The sequence below is a fragment of the Lucilia sericata genome, unplaced genomic scaffold (assembly GCF_015586225.1).
Source record: "Lucilia sericata isolate MDLA Ls3-8-SP2 unplaced genomic scaffold, ASM1558622v1 Contig000224F_arrow, whole genome shotgun sequence".
Lineage (NCBI taxonomy): Eukaryota > Metazoa > Arthropoda > Insecta > Diptera > Calliphoridae > Lucilia > Lucilia sericata.
Window position 1 is genome coordinate 379,870 of NW_023994251.1, and position 20,315 is coordinate 400,184.

The 20,315-nt window shown below is 30.5% G+C and overlaps 2 protein-coding genes across 2 annotated transcripts in view; one reads left to right on the forward strand and one right to left on the reverse strand.

Moving 5' to 3' along the window:
• Window positions 1-20,315, reverse strand: part of LOC119602376 — a 57,112-nt gene that overhangs the window by 24,631 nt on the left and 12,166 nt on the right. The gene's annotated exons all lie outside the window — the stretch shown is intronic.
• Window positions 8,731-9,171, forward strand: LOC119602344 (putative gustatory receptor 98b). The gene is made up of 3 exons (XM_037953806.1): window positions 8,731-8,772; window positions 8,833-8,991; window positions 9,064-9,171. The coding sequence occupies exons 1-3, from the start codon at window positions 8,731-8,733 to the stop codon at window positions 9,169-9,171; spliced, it is 309 nt and encodes a 102-aa protein (XP_037809734.1).

A 20,315-nucleotide genomic window follows, 5' to 3' on the forward strand; every position in this document is an offset into this window, starting at 1 on the left:
TGTTCTAGTTCTGTTCTAATTCTGTTCAAGTTCTATTCTAGTTCTGTTCTTGTTCTGTTCAAGTTCTGTTCAAGTTCTATTCTAGTTCTGTTCTTCTTGAATTCTAGTTTACTTATGTCTATAATATAGCGTTGTATTGTTGATGTTGGTACACCTTCCCAATTTTTTTACTCTTAACATTGACTACCATCTACAAACATTTTGCATATGAATTGTATATTAAGTTTTGTGTTGGTTATTTATGCATTTCTTATACAGTTGTGTTTTTGTTTTTGTTTTTTTGTCTTTATTCCTTTTTTACTTTATTTTAGTACAAGGTGTCTCATATTCAAAATATGCAAAAACTATGTTGTATGCAAAAGAAACCTCAATAAAATTGTTTTTTTAGGAAAAGGTTTTGCATGCAAAGTGTATTTTGTAAATATTTTTTGTCAGAAAATTGTCAACAGAAACGATTTTTATTTTTTTTTTTTTTTACTTACGGAGTCTTACTGTTAGAAAATAATATTGGATTTTAATGGCTTAAAAAACGGAAATATTTGTATAAAAATATTTAAAAACTAAACAAAGATATTTGGAAGTAGAGTTAAATAGTTTTGTTAAACCGAACGAACTTAGAAGTATGAAAATTGTTAACACATTTCCCAGTAAAACCTTTAAAATTGCTTTATAAACTAAAAATTCCATAATTAATATTACGTATGAGTAATATTAATTATGCAATTTTCATAATGGATTTTTAATTTCTTTGTATTTGGCATTATATTAAGATATACATCATAGATAAATTAAAACCATTAAGCAAAGGGCACAACAGTTTTCACTTTTAGTTTAACAGTTAACTGCTTAAGTTAATGGCAAGAATTTACAATAACGGTGTTCTACTAAAAGAACTTAAACTTTATCAATGGATATTTTCGTTTTTTGGCTTAAATTGGCCACCATTTTTATTATATCGTTCGGAAAAAGATATAAACTACTATATAGTACTTACCGTATATCTGCTGTACTCTCTAATACTATTAGCTATAGCTACTTGGACTGCCTATATACATAATTTCATTGTTTATAGTGCCACACTCAAGTATAGTCTGGACCCTATGACTGAAACTATTACTTATATACAAAACATATCCATTACTATTCTGCATTTTCTAATGGAATATAAAGTTTGGTTTCATCATCAAAAACTCTTGGATATTTTACTATTTCTCAAGAAATTTGAGCATAAACTTTTACAAATGTCACCCGACCTGTTCAAGGATCAAAATTTTAAATTAAGAAAATCTTTGCTTATAACCACTGGTACAGCATTAGTTATTTTTATTCCATCATTGCTTTTTTTTAACTTCATGCTCATAGCTGAAGGCATGAATACAAGAGATAAATTATTATTTGTATTTTATATGGTGTCGCTTCAACTTAAGTTTCTTGAATATGGAATTTATGTGAAACCTATTTATGTGTATTTAAAAATTATGCTAAAAAGCCTAGAAAACCTAAAAACGAATGTGGATAATGAAGTAGTGAGGTCTGTTTCCTTGCCCTCCTACTATCAAAAAACTTTGAAACAAAATCAAGAGTTATTATTGGAAGTTTGGTTTTTGATATACAAATTAGAGAGCTATTTTGGCTGGCCTATACTTGTACTGTTCTTTTACAACGGTCTACTTATTCTGTGCACAACAACCTGGGCGTATATGCAATATTTGTATGAACTTACGACATTATATCAATTGTGTAAGTGTTTGAAAATTAGAAAACTAAAATTAACTAGAACAGAACTAGAACAGAACTAGAATATAACTAGAACAGAACTAGAACATAACTAGAACAGAACTAGAACAGAACTAGAATATAACTAGAACAGAACTAGAGAAGAACTAGAACAGAACTAGAACAGAACTAGAACAGAACTAGAACAGAACTAGAACAGAACTAGAACAGAACTAGAACAGAACTAGAACAGAACTAGAACAGAACTAGAACAGAACTAGAACAGAAACTAGAACAGAACTAGAACAGAACTAGAACAGAACTAGAACAGAACTAGAACAGAACAGAACTAGAACAGAACTAGAACAGAACTAGAACAGAACTAGAACTAGAACAGAACTAGAACAGAACTAGAACAGAACTAGAACAGAACTAGAACAGAACTAGAACAGAATAGAACAGAACTAGAACAGAACTAGAACAGAACTAGAACAGAACTAGAACAGAACTAGAACAGAACTAGAACAGAACTAGAACAGAACTAGAACAGAACTAGAAACAGAACTAGAACAGAACTAGATAAGAACTAGAAAGAACTAGAACAGAACTAGAACAGAACTAGAACAGAACTAGAACAGAACTAGAACAGAACTAGAACAGAACTAGAACAGAACTAGAACAGAACTAGAACAGAACTAGAACAGAACTAGAAAGAACTAGAAAGAACTAGAACAGAACTAGAACAGAACTAGAACAGAACTAGAACAGAACTAGAACAGAACTAGAACAGAACTAGAACAGAACTAGAACAGAACTAGAACAGAACTAGAAACAGAACTAGAACAGACTAGAACAGAACTAGAACAGAAACTAGAACAGAACCTAGAACAGAACTAGAACAGAACTAGAACAGAACTAGAACAGAACTAGAACAGAACTAGAACAGAACTAGAACAGAACTAGAACAGACTAGAACAGACTAGAACAGAACTAGAACAGAACTAGAACAGAACTAGAACATACTAGAACAGAACTAGAACAGAACTAGAACAGAACTAGAACAGAACTAGAACAGAACTAGAACAGAACTAGAACAGAACTAGAACATGAACTAGAACAGAACTAGGACAGAACTTAGAACAGAACTATGAACAGAACTAGAACATTAACTAGAACAGAACTAGAACATTAACTAGAACAGAACTAGAACACTAGAACAGAACTAGAACAGAACTAGAACAGAACTAGAACAGAAACTAGAACAGAACTAGAACAGAACTAGAACAGAACTAGAACAGAACTAGAACAGAAATAGAACAGAACCTAGAAACAGAACTAGCACAAGCACTAGAACCAGAACGAACTAGAAACTAGAACAGAACTAGAACAGAACTTAGAACAGACTAGACCAGAACTAGAACAGAACTAGAACATGAACTAGAACAGAACTAGAACAGAACTAAGAACAGAACAGAACTCGAACAGAAACAGAACTAGAACAGAACTAGAACAGAACTAGAACAGAACTAGAACAGAACTAGAACAGAACTAGAAACAGAACTAGAACAGAACTAGAACAGAACTAGAACAGAACTAGAACAGAAACTAGAACAGAACTAGAACAGAACTAGAACAGAACTAGAACAGAACTAGAACAGAACTAGAACAGAACTAGAACAGAACTAGAAACAAGAACTAGAACAGAAACTAGAACCGAACTAGAACAGAACTAGAACAGAACTAGAACAGAACTAGAACAGAACTAGAACAGAACTAGAACAGAAACTAGAACAGAACTAGAACAGAACAGAACTAGAACAGAACTAGAACAGAACTAGAACAGAACTAGAACAGAACTAGAACAGAACTAGAACAGAACTAGAACAGAACTAGAACAGAACTAGAACAGAACTAGAACAGAACTAGAACAGAACTAGAACAGAACTAGAACAGAACTAGAAAGAACTAGAACGAACTAGAACAGAACTAGAACAGAACTAGAACAGAACTAGAACAGAACTAGAACAGAACTAGAACAGAACTAGAACAGAACTGAACAGAACTGAAAACAGAACTAGAACAGAACAAGAACAGAACAAGAACAGAACAAGAACAGAACAAGAACAGAACAGAACAGAACTAGAACAGAACTAGAACAGAACTAGAACAGAACTAGAACAGAACTAGAACAGAACTAGAACAGAACTAGAACAGAACTAGAACAGAACTAGAACAGAACTAGAACAAACTAGAACAGAACTAGAACAGAACTAGAACAGAACTAGAACAGAACTAGAACAGAACTAGACTAGAACAGAACTAGAACAGAACTAGAACAGAACTAGAACAGAACTAGAACAGAACTGGAACAGAACTGGAACAGAACTAGAACAGAACAAGAACAGAACAAGAACAGAATTAGAACAGAACTAGAACAGAACTAGAACAAAACTAGAACAGAACTGGAATATAACTGGAACAGAACTAGAATATAACTAGAACTGAACTAGAACAAAACGAGAACGTAATTAAAACTTAACCAAAACAGAACTTGAACTATCATCAATGTAGAGATACTGAAGTATTTTACATTTTCATTTCAGTTCGTTTTGGCTGCATTTGTATAATAACTTACAATATGCTACTGTTATCCTATTTAACACAAGAATGTATAAATGAAGTAAGTTTCTGTTTCTTATGTGATTTGTAGCAAAATACTTATTACATTTCAAACTTTAGTATCAACAATTCTCACATTTATTACACAACTTTAAGTTATATCGCCATGATTGGCCTATGATTATGGTCATAAAGGAATATGCCTTGCAGTTGATGCATCAACCCATCTTATTTACATGCAAGGGTTATATGAATATTGATTTGAAGTATTATGGGAAGGTATGTAAAGGAATGTTTAGATATTGTTTTTGGTATTAAATATTTTTTTAACTACTTTAGACATGTTTTGTAATTTTGGCTTATGCCGTTATACTGGTGCAATTTAAATTAACTGATGTAAATGAGGTCGTAGTTCGAGCCACAAAGGTTATATTTCAAAAATTCTAAAATTATATTTAGCATTTTCTGTAAAAACGTTTTGCAGCTAAAATTAATATTACTCATACGCCTAATGGACTTTTGAAATTAGTTTAACTTTAACTTGTCAAATAAAGATTGCAATCTTAAAAGACTTTAACGTTAAACAACTTGACAATAATTTACATTATTTCTTAGACAGTTGTTGATTAAAGTGCTTTTTTAAATTTACACCCAAATGAGCGGAAACTTGGAAAGTGGCATTTTATTAAAAGAACTGAAAATATACCAATGGATTTTTTGCATATTTGGTGTGAATTTTCCACCATTTTTAATCTTTCGCCGAGAGAAAGATATTAAATATTATATAGTACTGTTAGTATACTTAATATATAATCTACTGCTCTTAGCCTGCGCTACATGGATCACTTACAGACACAACTATATAGTTGCCAAACTAACTCATAAACACAATCTAGACTTTTTGACGAAACTATTTGCTTATATACATAACATTACCCTGATCGTTATACAATTACTAATCGAATATAAAACTTGGTTCTGCAATAAAATCTTGTGGATATTTTACAGTTTATTAACAAACTGGAACATCACTTGCTAAGCATATACCCCCATATGCTAAAGCCTCAAATCTTACGTAAACGTTTATTCTTAACCATTGGTTTAAGTTCAATTATTTTGCTAATATTTTTGATTTATTTAAACCATCACTTAATATCCATTGAAATGGTGTTGTTGGGTAAATTATTGGTATCATTTTTAATGTTATCACTACAACTGAAATCTCTGGAATATGGCATATATCTACAAATAATATATGTTTATTTGAAAAATCTTCTGGAAAACTTAAATGAACTAAAGGACAATATTGCTAAAGAAGATAAAAGAAAAGTATCTTTAGACAGAATTTATTCAAAAACCTTAAGGCAAAACCAAACTGATTTAATGGAAATTTGGACTTTTGCTAACAAACTGGAGCAGTATTTTGCATGGCCCATTTTACTACTATTCTTTTACGATGGTATCGATATACTGACAACCACTAGCTGGGCCTATGTGCAGTATGTATATGAGACAAGATTAATATATCAACTACGTAAGTGGTTTTATTAAAATATTAAGTAGCCATTAATCTAGACTATTTACTAGACTATATACTAGACTAAACACTAGACTATATACCAGACTATGGACTAAACTATAGACTAGACAATAGACAAGAAAATAGACAAGACTATAGGCTAGACGACCATAGACTAGACTTTAGACTAGACTATAGGCTAGACTATAGACTAGACGACCATAGACTAGACCAAAGACTAGACCATAGACTGGATCATACACTAGCCTATAGGCTTGACTATAGACTAGACTATATACTAGACTATAGATTAACTATAGACTAGACTATAGACCAGACTATAGACAAGACTATAGACTAGACTACACACTAGACTATATACCAGACTATAGACTACATTATAGACTAGACTATAGACTAGACTATAGACTAAACTATAGACTAGACTATAGACTAGACTATAGACTAGACTATAGACTAGACTATAGACTAGACTATAGACTAGACTATAGACTAGACTATAGACTAGACTATAGACTAGACTATAGACTAGACTATAGACTAGACTATAGACTAGACTATAGACTAGACTATAGACTAGACTATAGACTAGACTATAGACTAGACTATAGACTAGACTATATACTAGACTATGACTATAGACTAGACTATAGACTAGACTATAGACTAGACTATAGACTAGACTATAGTCTAGACTATAGACTAGACTATAGACTAGACTATAGACTAGACTATAGACTAGACTATAGACTAGACTATAGACTAGACTATAGACTAGACTATAGACTAGACTATATACTAGACTATAGACTAGACTATATACTAGACTATAGACTAGAGTATAGACTAGACTATAGACTAGACTATAGACTAGACTATAGACTAGACTATAGACTAGACTATAGACTAGACTATAGACTAGACTATAGACTAGTCTATAGTCTAGTCTATAGTCTAGTCTATAGTCTAGTCTATAGTCTAGTCTATAGTCTAGTCTATATTCTAGTCTATAGTCTAGTCTATAGTCTAGACTATAGACTAGACTAGTCTAGACTATAGACTAGACTAGACTAGACTAGACTATAGACTAGACTATAGACTAGACTATAGACTAGACTATAGACTACTATAGACTAGACTATAGACTAGACTATAGACTAGACTATAGACTAGACTATAGACTAGACTATAGACTAGACTATAGACTAGACTATAGACTAGACTATAGACTAGACTATAGACTAGACTATAGACTAGACTATAGACTAGGACTATAGACTAGACTATAGACTAGACTATAGACTAGACTATAGACTAGACTATAGACTAGACTATAGACTAGACTATAGACTAGACTATAGACTAGACTAGACTATAGACTAGACTATAGACTAGACTATAGACTAGACTATAGACTAGACTATAGACTAGACTATAGACTAGACTATAGACTAGACTATAGACTAGACTATAGACTAGACTATAGACTAGACTATAGACTAGACTATAGACTAGACTATAGACTAGACTATAGACTAGACTATAGACTAGACTATAGACTAGACTATAGACTAGACTATAGACTAGACTATAGACTAGACTATAGACTAGACTATAGACTAGACTATAGACTAGACTATAGACTAGACTATAGACTAGACTATAGACTAGACTAGACTATAGACTAGACTATAGACTAGACTATAGACTAGACTATAGACTAGACTATAGACTAGACTATAGACTAGACTATAGACTAGACTATAGACTAGACTATAGACTAGACTATAGACTAGACTATAGACTAGACTATAGACTAGACTATAGACTAGACTATAGACTAGACTATAGACTAGACTATAGACTAGACTATAGACTAGACTATAGAGTAGACTATATACTAGACTATAGACTAGACTATAGACTAGACTATAGACTAGACTATAGACTAGACTATAGACTAGACTATAGACTAGACTATAGACTAGACTATAGACTAGACTACAGACTAGACTACAGACTAGACTACAGACTAGACTACAGACTAGACTATAGACTAGACTATAGACTAGACAATAGACTAGACTATAGACTAGACTATAGACTAGACTTTAGACTAGACTATAGACTAGACTATAGACCAGACTATAGACCAGACTATAGACCAGACTATAGACTAGACTATAGACCAGACTATGGACTATACTATCGACTGGACTATAAACTAGACTACAGACTAGACTATAGACTAGACTGTAGACTAGACTATAGACTAGACTATAGACTGGACTACAGACTAGAATATAGACTAGACTATAGACTAGACTATAGACTAGACTATAGACTAACTAGACTATAGACTAGACTATAGACTAGACTATAGACTAGACTATAGACTAGACTATAGACTAGACTATAGACTAGACTATAGACTAGACTATAGACTAGACTATAGACTAGACTATAGACTAGACTATAGACTAGACTATAGACTAGACTATAGACTAGACTATAGACTACACTATAGACTAGACTATAGACTAGACTATAGACTAGACTATAGACTGGACTATAGACTAGACTATAGACTAGACTATAGACTAGACTATAGACTAGACTATAAACTAGACTATAGATTATACTATAGACTAGACTATAAACTAGACTATAGACTAGACTATAGACTATACTATAGACTAGACTAAAGACTAGACTATAGACTAGACTAAAGACTAGACTATAGACTTTAGGCCAAACTAGAGACTACATATAGGCTAAATTAAAAAACTTTTCTAGTGTAATTCAATAATTTCTTTTCAGTCCGTTTAATTTTCATTAGCGTGCTTTTAAGCAACATGTTATTACTAAGCTATTTAGCGCAAAAATGCATTAACGAGGTGAGTTTGTTTACAAAATTTTTCGAGTTATAAAACCACTTTAAAATGTTTCCATTTTAGTATCAAAAATTTTCCCAATTATTGCTCAACTTCAAACTATATCCCCAAGATAAAGAAATGATCTTAAACGTTAGAGAATATGCTTTACAATTGATGCATCAACGTTTGAAATTCACCTGCAGTGGTTATATGAATATTGATCTAAAGAGTTATGGTAAAGTAAGAAAATTAAGTTTAAACATTTTCGGTTTCGGTATTGGAAATTATTTGTTTTATTTTCATTTACTTTAGGTCACTTTGATCATTTTAGTTTATATCACAATTTTGGTGCAATTTAAACTGAGCGATGTTAGTGAGGGAACTGTTAGAGCCACTAAAGTAATATTTGGTAAATTTTAAAGCAGTTTTAGAATGAAAATATATTTTTCATTAATTTTTTGTAAATATTCAATAAAGTAATATGGTGACGTATGATTAATATTAATTACTAAGCAGTTGTCAATCGACTATGTTCGGTGTAGAGAAACTCCCTAATATTTAACTAGCAGTTACATTTATTTAAAGTTTTAACTTATTAAGTACTTTGACAAACATTTTATAAATTCCTTAACATCATGTTATCTATTTTCCTTAATAACGCACAGCGGAAACGGACTCGCCTGCAAACACACTACATACAACAGACACTTAATCACAACACTGTATGAGTAGTTTGTAAACATTTTATTTTATTTTCTCAAACTCGTACTGTAATAGTATTACGAGTAGCAATAATAACGGCAGGAGACCCACTATATTTTATAGTAGTAAAGGTTAAAGGCAAAAGAAAAACATATTGTAAAAGAAGCGTACAAAGCATAAAGAGTCGACAAAAAAGTTAAATGTAAACACTAGTTTTTCATTTAATCACTACATACAACAATACTTAACAAACACGTTTATACAGGCAAACACACCTTATTGCCATAAACTCCCTACTTTACCTCCCTCTCTTACACTTATTCCCCCCTTGAAAACGGTAAATATGTAACAACATGTTAAACATAAAAAAACACACAAACTTGAAACGTTGTTTTCATATTACACATAACGGTATTTATAGCGAAAATGAGAGATAGAGCTTTCATATGCTTCATAGTATTTGTGTGTGTGTTTTTGTGGGTATATTTATGCTGTATAGTGGTTTTGTTCTGCGTGCATGCTTGAGCATGTTTTCTGTTTTATTTTACTCTTAGCCACGTCTAGTCTCATGTACTTGCTGTGGTAAGTGTGTATTGTAATTTTGTGTCATGTTTAACATGTCCATCTACAGTACTATTGTTTGCTAATTAACTGCGATATGCAAAACAAAATATTACAACGAACTGGACAATGATTTTTGTGATTGTGTTAAATATTGAGGCAAATAGACGGACTTGTTTAATTTTGCCAATTTGATGCAGCATCAACAAATTAAATTACTGCATACTTAAGTCCAATATATACGACCGTTTAACTCTATTATGGTGCCTAGTATAGATGATGGTCAGACTATAGTCTCAAATATACTCATTCTAGACTATAAAATAGACTATACACTACACTTTAGACTAGACTGTAGACAATACTTTAGACTAGGCTGTAGACTATACTATAGATTAGACTATAGACAAGACTATAGAAAAGATTATATACAATATTATAAACTAGACTATAGACTAGACTGTACACTAGACTATAGACTACACTATAGACTAGACTATAGACTAGACTATTGACTATAGCCTAGACTAAAGACTAGACTATAGACTATACTATAGACTAGACTATAGACTAGACTATATACTAGACTGTATACTAGACTATATACTAGACTAAAGACTAGACTAAAGACTAGACTAGAGACTAGACTAAAGACTAGACTAAAGACTAGACTAAAGACTAGACTAAAGACTAGAGTAAAGACTAGACTAAAGACTAGACTAAAGACTAGAGTAAAGACTAGACTATAGACTAGACTATAGACTAGACTATAGACTAGACTATAGATTAGACTATAGAATAGATTATAGAATAGCCTATAGACTAGACTATAGACTAGACTATTGACTAGATTATAGACTAGACAATAGACTGGACTATAGACTAGACTATAGACTAGATTATAGACTAGACTATAGACTGACTAGACTATAGACTAGACTATAGACCAAACTATAGACTAGACTATAGACCAAACTATAGACTAGACTATAGACTAAACTACAGACTAGACTATAGACTAGACTATAGACTAGACTATAGACTAGACTATTGACTAGACTATAGACTAGACTATGGACTAGACTATAGACTAGGCTATAGACTAGACTATACACTAGACTATAGTAGTCTATAGACTAGACTATATACTAGACTATAGACTAGACTATAGACTAGACTATAGACTAGACTATAGACTAGACTATAGACTAGACTATAGACTAGACTATAGACTAGACTATAGACTAGACTATAGACTAGACTATAGACTAGACTATAGACTAGACTATAGACTAGACTATAGACTAGACTATAGACTATACTATAGACTATAAACTATACTAGGCTATAGACTAGACTATAAACTATACTACACTATAGACTAGACTATAGACTACACTATAGACAACACTATAGACTACACTATAGACGACACTATAGACTACACTATAGACTACACTATAGACTACACTCTAGACTATACTATAGACTCGACTATATACTAGACTATAGACTAGACTATAGACTAACTAGACTATAGACTAGACTATAGACTAGACTATAGACTAACTAAACTATAGAATAGACTATAGACCAAACTATAGACTAGACTATGGACTAGACTATAGACTAGACTATGGACTAGACTATAGACTAGACTATGGACTAGACTATAGACTAGACTATGGACTAGACTATAGACTAGACTATAGACTAGACTATAGACTAGACTATAAACTAGACTGTAGACTGGACTATAGACTATACTAGACTATAGACTAGACGATAGACTAGACTATAGACTAGACTATAGACTAGACTATAGACTAGACTATAGACTAGACTATAGACTAGACTATAGACTAGACTATAGACTAGACTAGACTAGACTATAGACTAGACTATAGACTAGACTATAGACTAGACTATAGACTAGACTATAGACTAGACTATAGACTAGACTATAGACTAGACTATAGACTAGACTATAGACTAGACTATAGACTAGACTATAGACTAGACTATAGACTAGACTATAGACTAGACTATAGACTAGACTATAGACTAAACTATAGACTAGATTATAGACTAGACTATAGACTAGACTATAGACTAGACTATAGACTAGACTATAGACTAGACTATAGACTAGACTATAGACTAGACTATAGATTAGACTATATACTAGACTGTATACTAGACTATATACTAGACTAAAGACTAGACTAAAGACTAGACTAGAGACTAGACTAAAGACTGGACTAAAGACTAGACTATAGACTAGACTAAAGACTAGACTATAGACTAGACTAAAGACTAGACTATAGACTAGACTATAGACTAGATTACAGACTGCACTATAGACTAGACTATAGATTAGACTATAGAATAGATTATAGAATAGACTATAGACTAGACTATAGACTAGACTATAGACTAGACTATAGACTAGACTTTAGACTAGACTATAGACTAGACTATAGACTAGACTATAGACTTGACTATTGACTAGACTATAGACTAGACTATAGAGTAGACTAGAGACTAGACTATAGACTTGACTATAGACTAGACTATAGACCAAACTATAGACTAGACTATGGACTAGACTATAGACTAGACTATGGACTAGACTATAGACTAGACTATACACTAGGCTATAGACTATACTAGTCTATAGACTAGACTATATACTAGGCTATAGACTAGACTAGACTATAGACTAGACTATAAACTATACTAGGCTATAAACTATACTACACTATAGACTAGACTATAGACTACACTATAGACAACACTATAGACTACACTATAGACTACACTCTAGACTACACTATAGGCTATACTATAGACTAGACTATAGACTACACTCTAGACTACACTATAGACTATACTATAGGCTAGACAATAGACTACATTATAGCCTAGACTAAACTATAGACTAGACTATAGACTAAACTATAGACTGGACTATATACTAGACTATAGACTAGACTATAGCCAGACTATAGTCCCTACTCTAGGTAAGGTATAGTTATACTCAAGTTCCTGCTATAGAAAGACTATTGTATGTACTACACATAATGAAACTATTGTCTCAACTTAATTTGATATCTTTAGTCATTTTCAACTGTAGTTTGTTTCGGCTATATTTTGTCTCGACTATTGTTTATCTTGTCTATAATCTGTCTCGAAAGCATTTTATCTGGATAAGAAGGAAATTGAACAATTTATGACCATATTTAGTTCAAAAGAGCCGTTTCACATTAGCAGTTTTTTATATAAATCTTTAGTTATCTAATTTATATAAATTTCTACACATTCTGTTCTAGTTCTAATGATTTACAATAACGAAATTGATTGATTTTACTGCTATTCAATTGATTTACTATATTAGCCTTAAATCAACATTCATCATACGCCCTGTATACTTGTTTAATCAAGATTTTTCAAATAACTTAATTAATATTAATCATACGTCTTAAACGATTTATATGATTACAAATAAATGACATTCCATGAGGATTTTAAACAAACCTGTGTGTTAGCGGTATTTTTGTAAGTTATTGTTGGAATAATTTCTTATTAAAACAAGTGTAAGTTGTCTTAGACCCAGCCTTATTTTTTTGTTCGTATAAAAATGCCGGTCAGGTATTTTAGTACACCTATAATTATTTCACTTTAGTTGTGTTATTTTTTTTTTTTTTTCATACATATATTTTTTGTATAATTTAATTTATTGCCTGTTGGTTGTAGGTAAAAAACACTTAAACAATGCTATGAATTTTTAATGAGTTGCACTTTTTTGTAATTTTTTTCCCTTTTTGTTTTTTATAATTAAATTAATTTCCAATTAATTATTCAATATAATATAAATGTTACAATTATGTTACAGAAACACATACATATACATATAAAACAACAAAAAATGTTCACTATTAAATTATTTATTTTTTAATGATTTTAACCCTATAAATGGTTAATTATTTTTTTTTTTTAATTAATAAATTTATTTTTTAATTAAAAATTAATAGCAAATTCTTTATAATTTTGCGTTCAACATTAAGTGTCAATGTTGCTGCCATTACTGGCCGGACAACTGTTGTTGAGGGCAAAAAAATCGTTATTTGACTGTTAAAAGGTTGTTGGTTTTTGTTGTTGTACCCCAAAAAAAAAAAATATAAAACTATTGGCTTAATTGTTTTTTTGTAGTATTAAGGCCAACCTTTTTAATGTTTATTGAATTTTGTTGAAGTTTTCCTTTTATTCTGTTTGTCATTTCTATGTAATCAATATGATGACCCCTTGTATATAAAAATATGTATTTTTTTCCTTATCATATCTAGTGCCTGTGGCGTTCAATTTATTAAATATTTTTTTAAGCAACAATTACAAAATAAGCCTTTTTTCGTGTGGAAAAGGATAAACACATGCGAATGTATGGTACTTACACTGTTGCCAACTTTTTTCCCAAAAATATCGCTAAAGTCGATTGAAAAATAGCTAGAAAATAGCTAAATTCAAGACATTTTGAAAAATTTAGCGATAAATCGTCAAAATAATATTTATTATATGATTCTGAAAACAAATAGCTAAAAAAACTAGCTAAATTTTTCAGATTTTTTATATTATTCTAAAAAGTCAGCGATTTATCGCTAAAATCTATATACATACGTAGGAATGGGATAGTGATACAAAAATATCTTATAACAAACACATAAGAGAATCTTTTTTTATGTTAAATATTTTCACCATAGAAAAATAAATAGAACTGAAACTGAGAATAAGAAATATTACTCTCTCACATGTATAGGTTCTCTGTGAATTTAATACAATTGTATGAGTATTTTTATTTTTGTTTACATAAAATAACAAAAATATGAAAGTACAAAATGTATCCGAATACACCATACCCTACCACATTGCGAGTAAGTAGCAATAAGTTATTTAGTATTTTTTAATGTAGAAGTTATATTCAAGAGATTGATGTTTGCTTAATTAATGAATGTACTACTCATTATAACAATATATAGTCAAAATTTCGTATATATAAAATTTGTTGAGTCGAATTTTATAAATACTCTATTCTTGTATAGCATGTACCGCTTACAAAAAAGTTCAATAGGCTAATTTATGGGCGGATTACATCATTACATCGACGCAGGTGTTACAAACTTTAAGACGTAAACAAAATACCGTTCCCATTAGTGTGGTGTAGGGTGTATTTTGACTGCATTTGGGCTGCTTTGAAATTAACAATAATCGTTCATATCAAGCGTTAATTTTAGCATTAGCACAATTCCTTTGGCAAAATAGCCCCTGCTGCTACAATAAACACTGCTAAAAGTTATGTTTTCCCATAAAATTATTGAAAACATTTTCAGAAAAAAAAACAAATTTTTCAATCGTTTTTATTTTTTAATATTATTTTCAAGTGTCAATATTGACTCAACCCAGCAACCACAAAGAGTTTATTTAAAATTAAAAATAATTTTTAATGAAGATCTTTCTTACATTGGTCAACTGATATTGAATAAAAATGGCTAATTCAAACCATTATTTCATAAAATATCGAAATATAATATCAAACAAAAATATAAAAACTTTTTAAACGAAAGAGTTTGTGTTTGTTGGGTTACATATTTTTCAACTAATACATTCTCACGACTTAGGTTTTTGACAGCAGACTTAGGTTTTGTCATACTCAGTTTCAGTTCTATGTATACCTTTTCTATGATTTTCACTTTTGGTTAGGAAAAATGTCAAGTTGAGGTTAATTTCGATATGCGACCCTATACAGATTGCTTTAGAAATGTTGTAAAGATAAATTGAATTTCGAAATGCTGGCTTTTATGGATCGATCCTTTATTTTCAGCATAAGAGTATTATTTATTTTTCCATTACAATACAATTACAAATTATATTCTTACCTAATTTACCGAGCAGGGTGACGATAACCATACGACCGTTGTAGTGTAGCAGACCAGGATCTCTGCTGGAAATCGAACCCACAACCCTCAGACTGACAGCTAGCACACTACCAACTAGCCTACTGGGGCACCCAAGATTATTATTATACACTCCTTTTGTGGGAAGTTTATCTGCAATATCGATATGCGGCCCTATACGCCTTAGAAATGTTGTAAATTTTTAGGACTTTATGGATCGATCCTTTCGTCACTTATTTCCAATGTTCACTAATTTTTAGAATTATGGTAAATTTTATTATCATATCACTCATTTACTAAAAGACTAGAATAATTAAATATTCGTTTTTTAATTGAGTACAACAAAATATACCCCTTTTAAAGTTTTTCGTATAACTTTACCTGTACGCACAAATATTTGCTCCTAATTATGTTCTTCAGAACATTCAAAATAAGTACACACAGTTAAAACTCAAATAATTTACATTGAATGCATATTTTTATATACATACATATATGTAAATCGTCATTCGTAGCAACTTTTAAGCGATATTATCAAAATATAAATGAATAAAAAATGCCTTAAAATCTAAAGAAAAATAGCTAGATTTCCCGCTAATAGCTAAATCATATTTTTCCCCGCAAAATGGGATTAAAAATCGCTAGATTTGACGAGAAAATACCTAAATTGGCAACAGTGGGTACTTACATAAATAACTAGAGACACACACACACACATTTAAACACTCATACTCTTTTTAATATTTCACTTTAACACCCTGCCTGGTGACAACTAGTTGAAAATTAAACACCCAGTGGGTTTTAATTGGTACCCTACTAGACTTAAGTATAGACTACACTTTAAGCTGGAATGAAGTCTAAAATATAGATTAAATTATAGGCTATAATATAGACTAGAATATAAACTAGGTTATAGATTGCAGACTAGACTATAGATTAAACTATAGACTAGACTAGATTATAGACTAGACTATAGACTAGACTAGACTAGATTATAGACTTGATTATAGACTAGACTATAGACTAGACTATAGACTAGATTAAAGACTAGATTATAGACTAGACTATAGACTAGACTATAGACTAGACTATAGACTAGACTATAGACTAGACTATAGACTAGACTATAGACTAGACTATAGACTAGACTATAGACTAGACTATAGACTAGACTATAGACTAGACTATAGACTAGACTATAGACTAGACTATAAACTAGACTATAGACTAGACTATCAACTAGACTATAGACTAGACTATAAACTAGACAATAGACTAGATAATAGACTAGACTATAGACTATGTCTACTAGACTTAAGTATGGACTACACTTTAAGCTAGAATGAAGTCTAAAATATAGATTAAATTATAGGCTATAATATAGACTAGAATATAAACTAGGCTATAGATTGCAGACTAGACTAAAGACTAGACTATAGACTAGACTATAGACTAGACTATAGACTAGACTATAGACTAGACTATAGACTAGACTATAGACTAGACTATAGACTAGACTATAGACTAGACTATAGACTAGACTAGACTAGACTATAGATTAAACTATAGACTACAATAAAGACTAGATTATAGACTATAGACTAGACTATAGACTGGACTATAGACTAGACTATAGACTAGACTATAGACTAGACTATAGACTAGACTATAGACTAGACTATAGACTATAGACTAGACTATAGACTAGACTATAGACTAGACTATAGACTAGACTATAGACTAGACTATAAACTAGACTATAGACTAAACTATAAACTAGACTATAGACTAGACTATCAACTAGACTATAGACTAGACTATAAACTAGACAATAGACTAGACTATAATCTAGTCTAGTCTATAGTCTATAGACTAGACTATAGACTATGTCTTTAATTGGTACACTACTAGACTTAAGTATGGACTACACTTTAAGCTAGAATGAAGTCTAAAATATATATTAAATTATAGGCTATAATATAGACTAGAATATAAACTAGGCTATAGATTGCAGACTAGACTATAGATTATACTATAGACTAGACTATAGATTATAGACTATAGACTAGACTAAATTATAGACTAGACTATAGACTAGACTAGATTATAGACTAGATTATAGACTAGACTATAGACTAGACTATAGACTAGATTATAGACTAGATTACAGACTAGACTATAGACTAGACTATAGACTAGACTATAGACTAGACTATAGACTAGACTATAAACTAGACTATAGACTAGACTAGATTATAGACTAGATTATAGACTAGACTATAGACTAGACTATAGACTAGATTATAGACTAGATTACAGACTAGACTATAGACTAGACTATAGACTAGACTATAGACTAGACTATAGACTAGACTATAGACTAGACTATAGACTAGACTATAGACTAGACTATAGACTAGACTATAGACTAGACTATAAACTAGACTATAGACTAGACTATCAACTAGACTATAGACTAGACTATAAACTAGACAAGAGACTAGATAATAGACTAGACTATAGACTATGTCTTTAATTGGTACCCTACTAGACTTAAGTATGGTCTACACTTTAAGCTAGAATGAAGTCTAAAATATAGATTAAATTATGGGCTATAATATAGACTAGAATATGAACTAGGCTATAGATTGCAGACTAGACTATAGACTAGACTATAGACTAGACTATAGACTAGACTATAGATTAGACTATAGACTAGACTAAACTATAGACTAGACTAAACTATAGACTAGACTATAGACTAGACTATAGACTAGACTATAGACTAGACTATAGACTAGACTATAGACTAGACTATAGACTAGACTATAGACTAGACTACAGACTAGACTATAGACTAGACTATAGACTAGACTATAGACTTGACTATAGACTAGACTATAGACTAGACTATAGACTAGACTATAGGCTAGACTATAGACTAGACTATAGACTACACTATATACTAGACTATAGACTAGACTATAGACTACACTATAGACTAGACTATAGACGAGACTATAGACTAGACTATAGACTAGACTATAGACTTCACCATAGACTAGACTATAGGCTAGACTACAGACTAGACTATAGACTTCACCATAGACTAGACTATAAACTAGACTGTATACTAGTCTATAGACTACTAAACTCTAGACTTTAGCCTGTCTGTTTTATGGTCTCTTTGTTGTTGATTATAGTGTGTGTTATTAGTCGTTTTAGTCCTTGTTATTATAATCCTTTACTCCTCTTTTATTTGTAATTAAATTTTTTGTTCTTATGTTTTTTCCAAATGTCATGACTCTATACTATAAAGACATGGTAGTTTTTCCCATTTTTAGTTTTTCATAATTTTTTTTAACATAATATTTTACTTTATTTTATTATAGCCGACTAACATTTCTATTGTAGTTATGGTGCTTTTTTGTATTTTCAAAATTGTTGTCTATGGTTAGGCCTTTTTTAATCCTTTTTGTGTTTAATTAATAACAACAATAGAAACTTTAATTGGTCTAGATAAAAATATAATCGTTTGTGGTGGGTTTGCTTTTTTAAGCGGATTAAAAATACAAAGTTGACAAGTTGTTTGAAGGGTGAGGATGAAGGGTTTAAGGAAATTATTATAAAAATGGGTGTAATTATTATAAACAAAAGAATTGAGGAAATTTGATTACAAATTTATTTGCTTTTTTAACGTTTTATTAAGATTTTTTGAAATTTTACCCATTTTTTCTTTAAGTGTAATGCTTGTAATAAAAATTTATTTAAGAGATACAATTTACTAAACATATCTTGTTAAAAAGTACTAATGATCTAATAAGTTTTAACATAAAATTATAACATTAAATTTTATTAACAATTTGAATATACAAACAAGTACATATTACTTATTTTAAATATTTATTTGAAAAAAAAGAACAAAATTAAAAATATCAAATACCAAAGCAAAAATAACATTAAAACTCTTTTTTGCATAAAAATCCAGAAATGAAAATTCCATAAGTATCACAAAACTATACACAAAGGAGCTTTTAAAAAAATAATAATTTTTTTAAAATAAATGAAATTTTTTTTTTTCTAAATAAGTGTTAAACACATTTCAATACACACACTTGCCTTTCATACATATATGTATGATGATCCAGTCCCACAAGTTGGCTATTTGTATATAAACAAATACTAAATGTTAATAACAATTTTATTACTAAAATGCCAAAGAATAAATACTAACAACTGCTATAACAACAACAACAACAAAAAGCATATAATCATAAAAATATAAAAATAAAAAAACTGGAAAATCATTTCATTTCAAACTAAACATTTTCTCTTTTTGAACAAAAGCTTACA